General features: G+C 36.7%; 1 protein-coding gene across 4 annotated transcripts in view; it reads right to left on the bottom strand.

The window, feature by feature from the left end:
- Window positions 1–18,660, bottom strand: part of LOC149564595 (putative pentatricopeptide repeat-containing protein At3g15200) — a 29,705-nt gene extending 11,045 nt beyond the window's left edge. For 2 of the 4 annotated variants that reach the window (XM_089818144.1, XM_089818146.1), the window contains exons 1-4: window positions 18,310–18,639; window positions 16,041–18,176; window positions 15,694–15,891; window positions 15,119–15,285 (exon numbers count right to left, since the gene is read on the bottom strand). In XM_089818144.1, coding sequence (XP_089674270.1) covers window positions 16,096–18,176; window positions 18,310–18,412 — 2,184 coding nt within the window. In that variant the 5' untranslated portion in view covers window positions 18,413–18,639 and the 3' untranslated portion in view covers window positions 15,119–15,285; window positions 15,694–15,891; window positions 16,041–16,095. Of the gene's footprint in view, window positions 1–15,118; window positions 15,286–15,693; window positions 15,892–16,040; window positions 18,177–18,309 lie in introns of those variants that run through there. The other 2 variants (XM_089818145.1, XR_016361860.1) reach the window with 2 other exon arrangements.
- Window positions 18,661–18,925: the final 265 nt, after the last annotated feature.

Raw genomic sequence — 18,925 nt, 5'->3', positions numbered from 1 at the left:
GTATGTGCATACGCATTCTCATAATGCTTACCATATAAACATCCACTATGCAAAGTATGATCTATCATGATCTGCATCGACATTGTAAGATATCCATCATAATAGAAAATTAAGTTGTTGTAAGATCATCACCTTTCAATAACTTCTGCAAATACAAGTGATGACCATTTGGAAGTTGTCGTTTCCTCATAATGTACACAGGGGTAGGCCCACTAAAATCACACAGTCACGAGGTATATTCATGAATCACAGTCCTCTTGACTGCTACAATTTGAATTTATTGATCACTAGAGAATCCATCTCAATTTGGTTTACTCCCTTTGAATCAATATGACCAAGATCACTGGAAGTTGACTGAATCAAATCCTCTATTTGTCCCCTCTCTTTCAAGGTTGCCTCAAATGAAATGTTAGGCTCCCTCTAAATCTCAATTTCTCTCTTCTGACAGTGACATTCTCAGAGGAAAAGATTAAGACACATAACTCTTATATTATGTATTGAAAAATACAATCAAATAAGAGAGAGATTACTATAATACTCAAGGATAACAATAATATTAATTTTTCTAATAATGATAATGATATTAACAAATAATAATATCATCTCTATTCTCAAAATAATGTTTTGGCTAGAAAGATCATGATAGATTTTGTGAAAGATAATTTGGTTCCAATCATCTCCAAATTAGATTCAGCTAAGAAGATGTTTGATACCTTTAAGGAGTTATATGAAATCAATAATATGGGCAGGGCTCTTGCCTTGAAATGTTAGCTGCTACATGTGAAGATGTCTAAAAGAGAATCTGTGGTTTCTTACTTCATGAAAATTACCATGGTTACCAGGAGACCCATCTCCTACCCCTGGAGACGCGTCTCGGAGACCCCCAGTACCGAAGACACGTCTCTAGGTACCGGAGACGTCCCCAAAAATGTTTGGATGCATGAGGTTTTGGTTGCCATCTCCAAAGTCCCCCAACCAACAATTGATGTCTCCCACCAAAAATATTGAGCATAAGGCATCATAAAATCTCCTAAATCTTATCCTCTATCATCACCCCTTAAAAATTCGTTATTACTTATATGTTAGTAATTATAATGATAGCCACTATAGTTTTCCAATCAATTTGCTTAATTGCCTCTAGAAAGACTAGTCAATGATGTATAATTATTTCCTTTTCTTGTGGTGTTATGATCTACTAACAACTCTTCATTTAAAGAGATCACATAAATGGTAATAAGAGATATTAACATCAACTCAATTGTTGGAAATAATTGAAGCCACTGGGTATCTCCAACCTTCTCAAGTATCTTACAGGGACAAATCCATACGAACCTTCTCCAATTTCAGAAGAACAATACAAAAAATTTCATAGTCACACATCTCATATCCTTTGGCATCTAATATAAAATATACATTGAGTTTTGAACTCTTTCACCCTTCAACACAATGACTTTTGACTTTTGTGTATCTAAACTTAATGTTATAATATCACTATTCTTGTTTTCAAAGTTCTATGTTATGATATTTTCTAGAAATTATTAAATTATATTAAACAACAATTAACGTCTCCGAGTACCCTCGTCTCCTATTTTTGAAAATTAGCTGTACCAGTACTAGTACCAGTCTCCAAGGTCTCCAAGTACCCCAGTCTCCTAGTAACCTTGAAAATTACAGATCTAAAAGATCAACTTGCTGCCATAGGTGAATCTTTTGGTGACAAAGATCTGGTAATGATTGCTATGAATGGACTTCCTCGCTCAAGGGAATCATTCATTCAAGGCATCAGTGGTAGAGGTGAACTTCCTAAGTTTGATCATTTAAGAGGAGATTGTGTTCAAGAAGAATGCAAGTAGGAAGCAAGAGGTATTAATCAGAAATCCTTCTTTGAAGATGACCCTGTACTTTCTATTCATACATCTAAAGGGAAAAGGAAGGAAATTTTATGAGGTTTAGAGAGAAAGATCTTGATTCCTCTTCCGACATCAAGAAAAAGAAAGAAATCCCTCTCACATTCAATGCTTCATATGTGATAAGTTTGGCCATTATAACAGAGATTGTCATGTGAAACCAGAACCTTCTCTTGGAGCTGTTGTTGCAGATGTGAAGAACTCTTCTCCGAAGAAATATTTTTGCAAAATTCAGAAGGTTTCTTTTTGTTTCTGCTCTTTCCAGCAATATCCCTCTAACAGTAATACTTGGCTGATTGATAGTGGAGCCTCTCGTCACATTACTGGTTTTAAAGAACACTTATCAGACTTGACGGTAGAAGACTTTCCATTAAATGCCATTATTGGTGATGATGCTAGTTATTCTATTAAAGGTGTTGGCTCTGCTTCTTTTCAATTGGATTTTGGTATTCCTCTTCATCTAAGTGATGTTCTTCACATTCCAGATATTAAGAGAGATCTGATTTCCATTTCTGCATTAGAAGATAAGGGATTCAGTATAGCATTTTCTAATGGAAACATTTTGACTTGGAAAAAGAATTCTGATTTTAATTAAGCTTGTGTGATTGGTGTTTGTCATGATAGTCTTTATCATTTCTCATCTCATCCTCTTCAAGCTCTTTCTTTGTATTCATCTGATTCCTGTGAATTATGGCACAAGAGATTTGGTCACTTGAATTTCAGGACTCTATCTTCCATGAAGAATGTTGTTATTGGTCTTCCTCATCTTAATCAGGATATGAAGAAGTTTGCAAAGGTTGTGCCTTAGGTAAGAACATTAAGAGTCCTTTTCATAGTAGTGAGTCTAGATCTAAAGAAATTTTTTAAATCATTCATTCAGATTTATGTGGTCCTATGTTTGTTGCTTCTCTTAGTTGATTCTGGTATTACATTTCTTTTATTGATGATTTTTCTCGTAAGTGCTAGATCTATTTTCTTAAATCTAAAGAATCAGATGAAGTGTTGTCTTGGTTCAAAGATTTTAAGGCTTTTGTTAAAAACCCATCTAACAAAAGTATTAAGACCTTGAGATTAGACAATGGTGGAGAGTATGCCTCGGGAATCTTTTAGAATTTTTTTTTAAAAGCTAGGATTAAGAGGGAGTTTTGTGTTCCCTATAATACTCAATAGAATGGTGTGGATGAAAGAAAGAATAGGACTATTATTGAAGCATCCAAGGCAAAGATTCATGATCAAGGCTTTCCTATTTTCTTATGGGTCGAAGCCTGTAGAACAGAAATTCATATTCAGAATCATTGTTCCCATCAAATTCTTGGCAACCTTACTCTAAAAGAAGCTTTTCTTGGTATCTCTAAATCTTGTTGTCTATTAGTGTCAAACACTTAGTCCTCTACAAGGTAGAGTTAGTAGGTCATCACTGCGATCGAGCTACTTTATATAGGCCGAGTCATGTGAAAGACTTGTAAATAAACATGTATATGCTGAGCTCTATGGGAGCCAAGCAAGTCTTTGGTCACCGAGTATTTTTTCAATATACGCCAAACCTAGTGATTGCCGAGCAGTCAAAGCATATTGATGTCGATTTACACAAAAGGTGCTGAATACAGTTAAGGCTAAGCAACTGTAACAAGAACAAATCAGAGACTATATGTGTCGAGCAACACAAAATTGGCATTAAAGTCAAAAATGATACAAACTTTGAGGTAAACTGTTTTAGGCCGACACAAACACGATATTTAATATTTGTAGGTCGTTACAGAGGTTATTACACATTTATAACGTGGATCACAGATCTCTATGAGCAGTGATCAACCAATCAAATGAAGAGGCGAAAAATGGAAGCGTCTAGAAAACTCTTTAAGAGATCTTTAAATAGAGCAAAACTAAAACCTAATTATGGATGAGAGAAGTGTGTAACTGAGCAAGCTATTCGTGCAATCGCGGAGCAGATCAAGTGTGAAAGTGTGAACATTGCAAAGAAGGCAAAAGAGTGAAGTTTTGTTATTACAGAACAGAGGTAGCAACCTTATCAAGAAGTGAAGAACAAAACAGAGATATATCAGATTGAAGATCATATTAGAATTGAAGAGAGGAGATCTGTAATCAGCAGAAGAGTGCAGATCGAAGGATCAGGTACTGAATCATAACTAAGTCGGGGATAACCTCTTAACAGAGTGGTTTTAATAGACCTTTTGTAAATCTCTTAACCGAGTCCTTACTTCATTTTAAGTGTAAAATCCTCTCACAAGGTAAGTTCTAACAGTCTTAGCAGCCTTTAACAGGGCAAACCCCTCACAAGGTAGATCATCAAAAGTGATCAAAATTGTAACCCTAACAGGTAACTTTATTACTGCAATAGTAAAGATTTGTGAGTGTCACCCCACCTCATTTTTACCTTCACCTTGGAGGGTTTCTAAGTAACCAAGTCTTTGTGTTATGTGTTTACATTTTATGCAAGTAATTGATAGTTAGATCTACATGTTACAGCATTTGATTTTACAAGTTATGTTCTGCATGAATTAGTTATGAGATGGAAAATGTGGTGAATGCACTAAAGTTGTTTGAAGGGATAAAAGTTTTACAGATCCTGATTCAACCACCCCCCCCTCTCTCAGCATCTTGTTTCTCAATTAAGACTTCCAACAGCTTTCTCATGTATTAAATGAGATATAATTTATTTCATAATTTTTGGTCGTCAGATTTTTGTTCATATTCCTAAGGAGAAAAGATCTAAGCTCGAACCTTTAGGTAAGAGAGGCATCTTTGTTGGATATAGTGACTCGTCTAAGGCTTATAGGATCTATGTCCCAAGTCAAAAACAGATTGAGATCAGCAGAGATGTTACCTTGAAGAATTTAAAGCTTGTAAACTTTCAAAAGATTCGAATTTAGAAATTATTGAAGAAGATTTAGATGATCCTCAAGTTCCTTTCATATCTGATCCAGTTCCCCCAGTAGAGATTGAGAGGGAGTCTCCTAATGCAGATTTAAATTATGGTTCTCCTAAACTTGTAGAAAATTCAGCAGGTCCTAGTTCTTCTTCATCTAGCAAGAAACATCCTCTATGGACTAAGAATCTCATAGAAGAAAGTGAGCCTTTTGCTACACCTCGTGGCACATTTAGAGAAAGCAAGAGGCCTCATAAGTTTGTTGGTTATGTTGCTCTTATGAACGACATTATCACTTTAGAACCATCTAGTGTTGAAGAAGTTTCTAAATGGAAAGTTGGAAAGATGCAATGATGGAATAATATCAATCTATTCTTAAAAATGACATTGGGGATATATTGTTCCAACACCCAAAGGTAAGTTTGAAGTTCTTCAAAATGGTTGTTTAAAATTAAGCATTTTGCTCATGGTAGCATAGAGAAGTATAAGGCTACGTTTGTCACTAGGGATTTGTTGTGAGGTTTTCACATTATCGCCCCAAAAAAATTTGAGGACCCCCTTTCTCTCGGTTGCCTTGACAAATTTTTTCGGAGTTGTCCAAAGGGTTCAATTTGAAAATTTTACACCTTGGATGCCTTCGGGCCAGGAGGGATTTGATTTGGTTTATTTTTCACCCCGTGCAAAACTTGATTTTTCAAAGCATGTAATTTTATCCTTAGGCCAAACATAATTCAAAAAGCAACATTTTTTCGATGGTGAAAACGAATACTTGGCAGGATAAAATTGCAAATTTTGGACTTAGATGGATTTTTAAAAATTTGAAATAATTGTATAAACTTGAGCATTTTCAAAAAATGAATTTGTTAGATTTAGTCATTTCGGAAAATCTTGAATTTTTCAGTTAAAACGAAATTTTGATAGTGAAATTGAAATTGGAGTTTGAATTTTGACTGCTAAGGAAATGATTAATTTTGTTAAAAATAAAAAAAAATTGAAATTGCATTGCAAAATTGAAGTTGGATTAAATTGCAAAATCTCATTAAATTGGTTGAAATTTAGCCTAGAGGATTTTAGAAATATTAAAGGAAATTGGTAATTTAGAATTGAAAATTGATTTGAGCTTGCTAAATTCGATTTTAATGATATTTTAATTGCCAAAACATTATTAAATGAAAATTTTGACATCTCTTAGGCTTACCTTGTTTCTATTTTGCAATTTTTGATCAAAACTAGCAATTAAATGGGCCAATTTCACTACAGGCTAAGTAATTTTAATGTTGCATTTAAAATTTGGGTCATTAATTAAGGGGCTAATTTAATTTTGTTCTCCCTCCAGGCAGGTCAGCCCACTTGGAGAGGGAAAAAGTGTGGTATAAGAGGGGCTTCCCCTCCTCTTATTTTCACATTCCTTTTTTCCTCCTCCTTGGGTGTGCGATTTTCTTCTAAGGAAGGCGAATTTTAGCTTGGACAATTTTTAGAGCAGATCTGATTTTTTCCAGCTTGGGCGATTTTTGTTGGACTGATTTCTCCATCTTTGGCTGCAATTTCTCTTTTCAAAATTGGGCGATTTTATTTGAAGAAGAGACTATATGATTCAAGGTCTGATTTTGGCAAACGTGGGCAATTTCAAGGAAGTCGAAATTCTGATTTTCGCTAGGACATCATTATTTGCAAGCGGGATTGAATTTTTTAAAATCTAGTCTAAATTTGAAGAGAATCGGTTATTGGTAAAGACAGATTTAAAGTAAAATTCTATTTATTTTTAGAGGTGAAGATTGATTTAAAGGCGGATTCTATTCCTTGTTCTTGCTTGGTTCATTTCTCTTATATTCTTCTTGCATTCATCATCCACCACTTCATCATTCTATTGATAGATTGAAGTTGGGAGATATAAGTGTAGATTTCATGATAGGACACTTGGAGAGGCAAAAATACGCTAGACCATCCTAGGTTTGAAGTTGGGAGATATAAATGTAGTCCATTCTAAGAGAACGAAGAGGCAGAAATAAGTGGTAGTCCCACCCCTAAGATTGAAGTTTGAAGATTGATAAGTGTAGAGATACGACTTGGAGAGGTAGAAATAAGCTGTATTTCATCGATAGAAAAAAGGTTGGAGATTGAAAAGTGTAGTCCATATCATTTAGAACGAAAGGGCAGAAATAAGTGCTTAGGATGGTAGATGTTAGTGCAAGCAAGAACCTAAAGGGAACGAATACCAAAAAAGACAAGGAAGACATGACGCCTAAGACCACCTTCTCGAAAGTGAGGCGAATAAGTGATACCAATATCGGTACAATAAACATGATACAATTGAAGGACAGATTGAAGGAAGGACAATCCCCCATGGCGAAGAAGATCTACAAGAGCGGAATTGTATACGCGGCGGCCTTCCCTCCTACCTTGCCTTGTCCAGAATTGGTAATGGAGTGTGCATCCCGATTTGATATTGTTACCAAATCCATCCTTTTTTATGAAAGGAAGAGAGTGTTAGCCAACATCGGCAGAGAAGTGGTCAAAGAAGTATTTAATAGTCCCCAGTATAAAGGCATGGCAGTGGTAATGATGGATCAAGCATCCAAATTATTTTAAGATAATCACGAGGCTTATTTCATTCATCTAAAGCAGAATTGGTTGCACGAAGCCAAGAAGCGAGTTACCAAATCATCAAAGCTCACTAAGTCAGATTTCAAATCAAAATATGGCGATCTTATTGTGCTTGTCAGCCGAATCATGGGCGTGGCTCAAGGTATGCAAATTCGAGAACTGGATGTACTACTTTATTGATGAAATTGAAAATGGAAAGAGAAAATTTGATTGGGCTAGAATTATATGTGAAAATCTAGAGTTGCAACTTAGGACAATGCAAAATCAAAAGCAATTTTATATGGGATCCTATCTTTTCTATTTGATTGCGAGACTATGTGAAAATCCTAGACATAAGGCCTTAGGAGTAACTGGAAATGGGCCGGGGCAATGTTTGGTGCATGAGTGCTATCCACAGCTTCATTTGCACAACACCAAAGATTATAAGATGTTTTATGACGCATTTGCCATGAAGACAGTATGGATATTGCAGGGGACACCTGCTAGGAGACTCATCGGAAGCGGAAGCGGAAGCGGAAGCAAAAGTTAGGAAGTATGGGAGTTGGTTCATCCAATTTTCCAATTCACATATATTAGAGTGGCAGGAAGTACAATTTGTCCCATGAGACTTCCAAGGTACCCACCCGACAAGATAGTTTTGATGGAGTTGGCTAGGCAACTTGAGCATTATGACAAAATGGTGAAACTTAAAGGTGAGACAGGGATTACCTTCTATTTGGAATAAGCAATGATACTTGCCCCAATCCCGTCACCTTTGCAGCTGCGGAGAAAGAATTAAAATGGTATCATCTAGGATGGTATAGAGCAAGACAAGGATTCGATCCTAATGGTCTTATCAACGCATCTCATGAAAACACATTCAAACATATTCCTACTATGGAAGATTTTTGGGCCAATGAATGGGATGACTTTCATGTGAGAAAGTTAGCTTTCTCAAGATTGTCAGTGAGCATGATGAGGGAAATCAGATGGAGAGGTCTTGATATTTCCGATCAACTGAAAGATGATAAAAATGTGCTAAGAAGAGATTATGATACAGTGGATGGAACAAAATTGGGTCCAGTGGATTGGAACGATCATCGGGATCCTTCCTTAGAGGCAATTACAAGGACAGTTGATCTACACACCGAGTCGTGGTACAATGAGAAGTTAAGGCAATTACCGAGTTGGAAGGTACGCCTTACTTATGAGAAGATGAAACCGGAGGAAGAAGATCCAGTGGAGTCAATCGGACAGAAAGGTGAGGGTCGTAGCCAGCAAAAAAGAGTAGTTAAGAGCAAGAAAAGAGGTTTGGAGGTTGAGAAAAGTAAAGAACATCAGGAACCTCTAGCAAAGAAACGAAATGTAGCAACATCAAGGGAGAGCATAATTGAGGCTAGAGGCCAAGAGGATAATACAAGTCGACAAGGGGCCGTGGTAGAGGTGAGCTCAAATTCAGAATCAAGTAGTTACAATAACAGTACTGAGTTTTATCCTCTCTCAGAGAACCGACATGGAGATGATATGACAGTCACTAATGAAGAAGAGGATAGGCCAATTGATATTGAAGAAATAAGCCAGGCGCCCGAGGCCGTTGGTGATGCTTTGCTAGTCGAACCGAATCCAAATTTGGGGAGATGTACTGCACCACTGTGGTTAAAGCAAATTCTTATGCCAAGAGGCAAGGAGGTGACTTCCTGAACAGTTGAAGATATCCAAGGTTAGTGTAAAAGGGTGATAGCAAGAAACAGAAACAAATTGCAAAAACAGTGGCAAAGGTAATCAGGAGCGCACCAAATCCAAATTTGGGGAGATGTACTACACCACTGTGGTTAAAGCAAATGCTTATGCCAAGAGGCGAGGTGGTGACTTCCTGAACAATTGAAGATATCCAAGGGTTAGTGGAAAAGGGTCATAGCGAGAAACAGAAACAAATTGCAAGAACGGTGGCAAAAGTAATAAGGAGCAATGACGAGGATCACCAAAAGGTTTAGATTGTTATACCGAAGGTTGGCAAGGCAATGGATGAGATTGTAGCTCAGGAGTATGAGATAGTAGAGCATAACTTGGGAAAAATCACGGATGACATGGAATGTGAGGAGATCTAGGAAGGCATGGTTTCAATTAGAGAAAGGTTGAGGAAGGCAAATGAGAGGATTGCACAGTTGGAGGCCGAAAATAAGTATTGGAGAGATTGCCAGCTTATCCAACAGTTGCACCAGGCAACCCTTCCACAAGACAGTGGGAGCAACATAGAAGATATATCGGCTCAGCTGCACGAAGTCAAGGATTGGATCCATGATATAATTCAAGATGGGCGAAATTTCTTAGCTTCCTTTGTCTTGACATTCAGGTCATTGGTGGCTATTAGAGATAGATTCAGAACATTTGAAGGTGAGTGGAAGGATTTCCTTCCAATCAAGACTTGGCCATTCCCAGGCTACAGGCATTTATTGAGCTACTAGAGAGATATTTGGAGAGAACCAAGTTGGTAGATGGAGGAATGAGTACAGTGGAGTCTTGGTTTGTTGCCCTGACCATCAAATTGAGGATACTTGAAGAGATACGGTGTGAGATTGCACAATACAACCCAAGTGTTGACAATTCCATTTCAACCATGATGAGCGATGTTGGGGTTGCACTTGATTTTGAAGATATCAAAGAGGAGAATATAAATGAGACAAAGTTTGGATTGAGATTGGATGAATTGGGGAAGGTTGCCATCAAGAAGAAGCATTTGGGCACCCTTGCCTCCCCCAATGCCTTTATCGGATATGCGAAAGAGTATGAGAAGGATCATGAGAAGACACTGCAAGCAACAAGCAATATGATGAATTTAGTTGAGCTCAAGATGAAGCACACGCTTTGCCCTCCCATGAAGGAAGTCAACGACAGGCTAGCCAAGTTCGTTGCCTTGGCTAAAGAGATGAAAGAAAAGGGTAGAATTATATTAGAAGATCATTTGATGTAAGCCCACATGGCAATTTCTTCTTCTTCTTGGGTAGAATAGGTGTTTGATTTTGATTGGCTACCATTTTGGTGTCTTCTCATTGGTTGCCACTTTTCCTTTTTTTTCATCGGTCTATTGATGAGGTGGCACCTTCTCATTGGCTGATGGGGTGGCAACCCTAATTAGGGTTTCTAGGATTCGATCTAGATCATTGATTTTGCCTCTTAATCTCTACTGTCGATTGTAATTTTGGCCTCTATATAAGGCCATTTGCTCTCATTTGTAAAGGGTTGAAGAAAATTGCTGCTAAAATAATACCAAAATTGCTTTTCTTTATCATTGTTGTGACTTGCATGGTGATTAAGAACATTTGGTGTTATTGCATGGTTTCTACTTCCAATAGTTAAAGTTAGATCCTTTTGAAGTTGTTAAAGTAGATTTTATTTCAATAAAGTTGTTAAGAGTAAGAGTAATGGATAGTTGCATGGTGATATTAGTGGATGTTTGATAGGGATCTATAAACTAGGCCACTAGCATCCTAGCAGCTTGTTTTGAAGCCTTGCGTGGTAATCTAGTCTTTTTCTCTTGAATCATTGGATCTATGGAGGTAGAGCTGCTGGTAAGCTTTCATCAGATTCGATCCCCATCCATTTGGTAATCTTTCCATTCATAGGAGTAGGAGTAAAGCAGCAAGTAGTTTAGTAATTGGAGTTCATTCTTAGAAAGTTAGAAAAGGAGAAACACCATTGGTAGACAAACCCCCATCATCATCACCATCAACATCATTTGGCACTCATATACTTTACCAAACTCAGACATCATCACCATGACAACGAGAGTCCGACAATCCTTGAATGAACAACATAAGGCCACCTACGTGATTAACATTGGAGTTACTCTCATGTCTTCATGAGTATTTACTTTTCAAGAAAGGGATTGAGTGTTTGATATTCCATGTTAAATATTCAATCATTATATGTTATGTAGTGGTACAAAGCTGACATCAACCGGGTTTCTCTCAAAAGGAGGCAAGGATTATGAGGAAATTTTTGCTCCTGTAGCTTGCTATTCCTCAAAATGACCTATCATTAGTATTGCAGCAGTGAAGGGCTGGAAACTTCGTCAAATGGATGTTAAAACACCGTTTCTAAATGGTGTTATTGAAGAGCAAGTCTTTATTGAACAGCCTGAAGGGTTCATCATTCATGACAGGAATTCACATGTATGCAAAGTTCAAACTAAAAAAGGCCTTATATGGCCTTAAGCAAGCTTGTCGTGCTTGGTACGAAAGGATTGATAATTATGTTCTTAGCTTGGGATTTGAAAAGAATGATGCTGATTCAAATTTATATTTTCGAAAGAGTGATAGCAATTTTCTGATTCTTGTGGTTTATGTGGATGATTTATTTCTTACTGGTGATGATGGTCTGATTGTGAAATGTAAAGAGTATCTTACATCATAATTTGAAACGAAAGACCTTGGTTACTTGCATTATTTCCTTATTCTTGAGGTATTGCAATCATCTATAGGTATTCTACTAAGCCGAGGTAAATATGCTATAGATATTCTAAAAAGGTTTGGTATACTGGATTGTAAATCAATGGCCACTCCAATGGAAGCAAATCTAAAGAAATTGTATGAGGATGCTGCAGGTTCAGATTTGATTAATCCTATCATATAAACAGCTCATCAGTTCCCTCATGTACTAGGTTAGCACAAGGCCTGATATTTGTCATGTTGCTGATACTGTGAGTCAATTCTTGTGTGAGCCAAGGCATATACATTTAGTGGCAGTCAAACATATTCTGAGATATGTTCGTGGTAAATTGGGATTTGGTTTATTTTTAGATTCAAAAGCTGATTTATCATTGACAGGCTTTTCTGATTCAGATTAGGCAGGATGTGCTTCTGACAGAAAGAGTACTTCAGGATATTGTTTCAGCCTGGGTTCAGCCATTATTCCTTGGTGTAGCAGGAAGCAATCTTGTGTGGCTTTGTAGAATACTCTTTGGTCTTTTTGGTCAAATGGCTAAACCTACCATGATTATGTGTGATACTGATAATCAAAGCTGTGTAAAGCTTTCAATTAATCCTGTTTTTCATGACAAATCTAAACATGTAGAAATCGAATATCATTATCTCAGAGATATGGTTCAAACGGAAGTTATTGAACTCAAGTATGTCTCTACCAAAGAACAAGTTGCTGATATTCTGACCAAGCCTCTTTCTAGAACAAGAGTTTAACTACTTTCGAAAGAAGCTTGGTTTTGAGGAGAATGATATACTTGCTGAGAAAGAGTCTCAGCTTCAGTAACTATTTCATGGTGAGTACTTCTCTTGAGAGGAAGTCATATAATGATGCTTCTTGGTTCACCCATTGCAAGTAGACATGATGAAGGCACTTCACCCACTGCAAGTAGGCATGGTATAAATACAATCTTCTCAAGTAGGCATGGTGTATCCCATCCTCTGTGAGTAGGCATGATGAAAATGTGATGCATTAATACTTGTTTTCATCTTATAGGAGTAGCTATGATCAAATATGTTTTGATGAGATGACATTAGTTGTTGTGATAAAAATTCTTGTATTTTGAGATTGTTATGATGAGATAACAATAGTACTTTGTGTTTGCAATTGTTATGTTGAGATAACATTAGTTTGACATCTCTTGCTCTCTTCATCCTGATGATGGATCACTTGGTGTGATTCGAAACGTTGATGGTAAAAAATCTTTACACAATCGAATCCAGAAATATATCAGTTTATTTGCTATGGATTGTGGAAATTTAATCTCTTTAACATTAGTCTATCGTTATAATGTGATGACAGTAGTATGAATTTTGTGATGAACATGGAATTAACCACTTGACTGGTTGCAGCTTATTGCTCCTGTCTCATAAGGAGAAATCGAAGATCTCTGTCTTGCTAAGAGCGAGTATTGAAAATCTAGTGTAGCTTCAAGAGAGATCTTCTCTTTGTCCATTCCTTCTGTATCAACTTGTGAAGACACTGGTAGTTATTATCTTCAGGCATTTTTTGATATGCTCTGCTGAAGGCAACCATTGGTTATCAGTTTTGTATCAGCAGCTATGATACTCGTAGTTTAAATGTTTATATTTATTTATTATTACTGTGCCATCCACTTTTTGGCTTTCAATGTGGATGAGTCTACTGGGAGAAATCATATTTGTATTGCACGTTCCTTCCATGACATCTGTCATGTCTATGCAAGCGGCTCCTTCATATCTATTCCTCTTCTTGTGTTTGCATGTCAAAGATTCAGTTATGACTTTTACTCTTCCTGAGACTGTCCGCATCATGCCAGGTATTATATATCTCTGGTGGTGGCATCTATCATTATTATCGTGCGTGTGTTCTTGTATTCGGCAGTTGAGTGTTTGGAGTTTTGTGCTTTCAGAAGAGTTTTATTCTATCAGCGCTTGGAGAGTGGATGTGTTCAGATTATTCTTCATTGATAGTTTCTGGAATTAATTTCATTATGTGCGATTAAGGAGTTTTATCTCTCAGCCCAATATCGGGTGTTCTTCCTGGGTATTGCTGTCTCTGTCAAAGAATCATATTTGTTATTCTCTCATTTCTCTGAGATAAACTGTAAGGAGTGTTTACTGCTTCTATATCAAGCAGATTACTATTTTCAGTTTGTGAAGTTTTGATAGAGAATTTCAGACTTTTTAGTCTTTGTTGTCTTATCTTGATAAAGACTTTATATTGGATATTTCAGTATTTGACATAAATGCTTTGGAGATTCTTCTTTATTAATAATAAAGATATCATTTTGTGGGACTGGGTTGTTTCCCTCAGAAAGGAGGGTTTTTCCCAAGGTAAAAAGGTTCTCTGTGTGTTTTGTTTTGTTATCTGGTTCAAATTTGGCAGATAGCACCCCACCTCCATGGCCTTCTCAGAATGAAGAATTAAATGTAACAACAATTACAGTGGCAGAGCTCTTTATCTTCTCATTGTTGAACATCCTTGCATTGAAATATATTTAGTAATAGTTCATATAACTGTAAAATCAAATCTCAACTTTATGAATCCAAATATGTCATGATAATAATAACTGTATAAAACAAAAATTAATTTCTGAACTGACTGTTTACATAATTAGAGAATGGAAGACGGAATAAATCATAGTTATAAAAACACTGGAAAACAAAAAAACTTTCAAAATTAGCATTGTCGCAATATTTTTAAATTCTAATTCTGCATTGGCACATCAATCACAACTAATTGCACCTAACCATTGCTACAGTGACCTGCCATCAGCGGGAACTATAAAATGTCACTCAATTGGCACAAAAAAACTTCTAGGAGGTAAATAAGTATCATTTTCAAACAAAAAAATGATAATCATGAAAGTAGGGCTTAGCCTAATCTCTTCCAAGGTAAAACCCCTGAATGCAAAATACATTTAGTAAGCTGTATAATTTGCCCTATTTTCAACTATTGTACTTATTATTAAGGGTTTTACTTAAGCACTCCGAGGCCAATTCTCCAGTAAATGACAAACATTATTAAAAAAATATCAAAAGAAATTCCAAAGGAAAAATCCTCCAACTACCTGAAAAATAGCATTTGACACATTTATCAATAATAATAAAATATCCATATTTCAGACAGTTTAATTGCTGAACTCCCTAAAAACTAGTATTTAACGTTCCTTTACCATCTAATATTGATATTTTTCTCACCAATTGAACTCTCCACATTCTGAAAATAACAAAAATTGTCTTAGTTAGAGTTGACATAGTGAAGAGTAAGTAGTGTGTACCAGGAAGCAATGAAGAGGATGATGGTGCAGGCACAATATCTGCCAGATGGGATAGGGCAGTGTCACCATAAGCACATGATGACTGCTATCAACTTTCTATGCAGCTCCAATTGCCTCTACATCCACCATCACTCCTTTAGGCACAAGTCCCACTGCTATCGAAGTGACTACATGTTAAGAGAAGCATGCAGTCCACACCAGTAAAGCAGATAATTAATTAGATGGATCAAAAGGCAATATAATTTGCATAAAACTAGAATTTACAGCACAATTAACATGTAACTGCCAGTCACAATCAAAAGGTAATACAATTGGTATAAAACTAGAATTTACAGCACAATTAACATGGAACTGCCAGTCACAAGCAATGCTTGTGCTGTAATGATTAGTTATAATATTTTCAGATAAAAAATAAAAAATATGGCGTTTGTATGAATTTTAGTGCACGATTAATGTTGAAAAACAACCAATATCATTAGACGAAACAAAAAAATAGTTACAAAGAAAGTTAAGTCCGTTAGCCAATTTAGTAAAAGAAAGATGAACTGACATTGAATTGAGTCAGCATTAAATACCTTCCATAACAAGATGTTATAAGAGCTAAAGTGCATTTCAATTGTTATTGCCTTTAAGAGCTTGATCTGACTATAACCCGAGGAGGAGATACAGCATTTCAGCTTCAGGGATATTATACAAATCTTTCGAACATTTTAAATTGATTTTGCCATTGCTCATAGAACAGAAAACGTCCATACAAAAAGGTAATAGTCCACCTGGCAAATCAATGTTATGCAGGATTCAGAATATTTTATGTCGTGTTCCTTAATATCTTTCCAAGTTTTGTACTCTACATAAGGCTCGAGTAACAATTATTTTCTTTATTGTTCACCCCTAAGCCTGTTTGAATGTAAAATTAACTCACTTGTAATCAACACATTATCTTGCTTTGGAATCTTCTGAAGAAAAAAATCTTTTCATTACGTGCTCCTAATGTTTGCATTGATTTCCATTGCATTGACAAGTAAAATGGTTTTGGGTTCAGGCAATAAACCTTTTGCTCTCATCTCATTATAATATTTGTATGCCTCATTAAATTTTCCATTTTCATGGAGGCAATGGACCATCACAGTGTAAGATCGCTGATCTGGGCCCATACCCCTTTTCTCCATATCATCCCACAGTACAAGCACCTTGTCCATTTCATTCCAACCAAGTAACATTTTCAACATCAAATTATAAGTGTCACTGGTGGGCATACAGCCAGTTTTCACCATTCTCTGAAAAACCTTCAGAGCCTTCTCAGGTGTCACAGCAGCTTGAAAGAAATAATGATAGGTTCTAGCATTTGGAGTGCAACCGCTTCTTTGCATTTCATCCAAAAGCTCATAGGCCTTCTCCACACACCCAGCATCACAGATATGTTTTATCAAAGTATTATATGTCACTGTATCTGGAAGACAACCGTGTTCATTCATTTCACCAAAGACTTCCAGAGCCGCAGGAATTCCCTTCTTCAAGCAAAGAGCATCTAATATGGCATTGCAAAGTGGGACATCTGGAATGCATCCCTTGTCCCACATCTGCCCAAATAATTTCAGAGCTGTATTCAGTTTGCTCTTTTTTGCCAAAGCATTTATGTAAGTAGCGTATGTTATCAGATTGGGCTTACATCCATTTTTGTTCATCTCATTCCAGAACCTATTTGCCTCTCTCAAATTTGGGAAACCACACCATCCATTGAGAATTATGTTCCTGCTCTTCATATCAGGTTTAAATTCCTTTTGCTTCAGATTGAATAAAGCCTCTGCTTCTTGGACATGTCTAGCTTTGCAAAGAGCATCCAGAAGAACTTGAAACGCTGGTATATTTAGTTTCAAGCCAAACTCTGTCCGCCTGTAGAATGTTTCAATTGCTCTTTCTACCATGTGGGCACTTGCATATCGTCTTATCACTATACTGAAAGTTTCCTCTGTGACCAAAGAGGGGTTATGTTTGTGCATCTCAAACACTAGCTTCCACATTGTCACAAAACTCTTATGCTTGCCTAGAATGTTCAGCATTGCATTGTAAGCTTCGGTACCATGTCTATACCCTGGCTGTTTGTTGGCCCAAGAAAAGAAAAACATAGCAGAGTTCCAATCGTTTTTCATAAAAGAAATTACCTGCAGCACCATGTCCTCTGAAATAACTAGCCCTTGCTCATTAAGGAGCTGTTCCAGGTTACTGTTAGGATTATCTAAGATATTCTTGAAAAGTCTCAAAATCCTGGAAGAATCATTAACTGCTGAACTAGGATTGATGTTAGGTTTATGATTACAACGAGAGTTAGTCTTGATGCCTCTCTTAAGCACAGAGAAACTACTTGTTGGTGGATCAGCGGTTAAACTGTTGACAAGTTTATTGTTGTCTAGTCCTGAACACATCAGTTGATCTTCATCCATCTTTCCAAACCCTGGATTTACTGCTGTATTGAGACCGGACTTAGGATTAGGCATTAAAGTTCTCTTGAGCTCAACGTAGGCATTATTTGCAGCTGAGGTCCAATCAGGACTTAGGTTGCCACCAAATTTACTGTTCGGCGACTCAGCTACGCCTGAACTTACCAATTTATCATCATCTATCTCCCCAAGCCCTAATTTTGCAGTAATTGCAATAGAACCAGAGTTAGGGTTTGGTTTACAGTTATGATTCTGAGGATAGGGATGAGGCTTTTGAGGATTAATAATAAAAGTTCTATTAAGCATGGAGGTCTCGGTTTCTGCTAAGCGATCAGAACGTGAATACTCATCAATCTTTTTGCCGTCTAAACCTGAGTCGACCGTTTGATAGCTATTCACCTTGGTGTCTTTCGTTTTCCCCTCCCCAAACACAAACTCTGTGCTTTCAAGACTGCTCGCGGAAGTCAAATGCTTTGCAAGTGCCATGTTTGTGCAGCGTAGAATATTTGAAACGATCAATGCAAAGGCCACTCTGGCCTCATAACAACCAGAACCAGTCTGATATCTTCGCTCTCTGTAGGCAGAATTTTTCAGCAGAAATGACGAAACTTGTCCTGAAGCTGAAGAAATGTTCATTTTTCATAATTGAAATGAGAGGTAGCAACGAAATGCGCAGATTTTGAAAACCGATAACGAAAAATCAAATACTCATTTTAGTTCACGTAAATAGACAAACAAAGTAGTAGGTCTTACATTTTTTGACTGCAGGTGAATTGAGTAAAGAAGAAGAATGAAAGCCTAGTTGTATAGTGCTTACAAAAATAGAAACCCTGGCTATTTCTCTTCTGCAGCTCATTTTCCCTCTGCAAAACTTTCACTCTGCGCCAGGTTATTTTTCTTTTCCCAAACAAATTTAGTTATTGTTGCTTGAAACGCAATTAACCTACTGCAATTTGATTTCGAATTGTACCGCATGCTGTCACACAGAGCCCGCCAGATTAAGCTGCTCGAAGATACTGTTGGTTATATTAACTACAAAGACCGAGGACCCGTTAAGCTGCTACAACAATAAAACTAAGGCTGCGGTCTCATGGGAGCGAAGGCCAGAATTTTAAGAGAAAATTGGAGTGTTTCAAGCTTAAGGAATTTATGGTTTTTTATTTTTATTTTTTTTAAATTTCCTCTTCTTTTTCTTTTCAGCCGCAAATTACCCATTTGTTTCATAAATTATCTTATTTTATTTTTCATAAATTAAAATTAATCGTAGATGAAATAAATAGAGGAAATTTTGGTATATATTTATGTCTTATTATATTTGTAGGGTAATTAGTAAATGATGAGGTTGTGTAACAATTTCAATGGAGAAGTA

Source organism: Cupressus sempervirens, chromosome 3, assembly GCF_028749045.1.
Source record: "Cupressus sempervirens isolate cs-2001-9-10 chromosome 3, ASM2874904v1, whole genome shotgun sequence".
In the NCBI taxonomy this organism is placed as follows: Eukaryota; Viridiplantae; Streptophyta; class Pinopsida; order Cupressales; family Cupressaceae; genus Cupressus; species Cupressus sempervirens.
The sequence above is the reverse complement of the archived record's forward strand: the minus strand, read 5'-3'. Positions and strand labels throughout refer to the sequence as shown.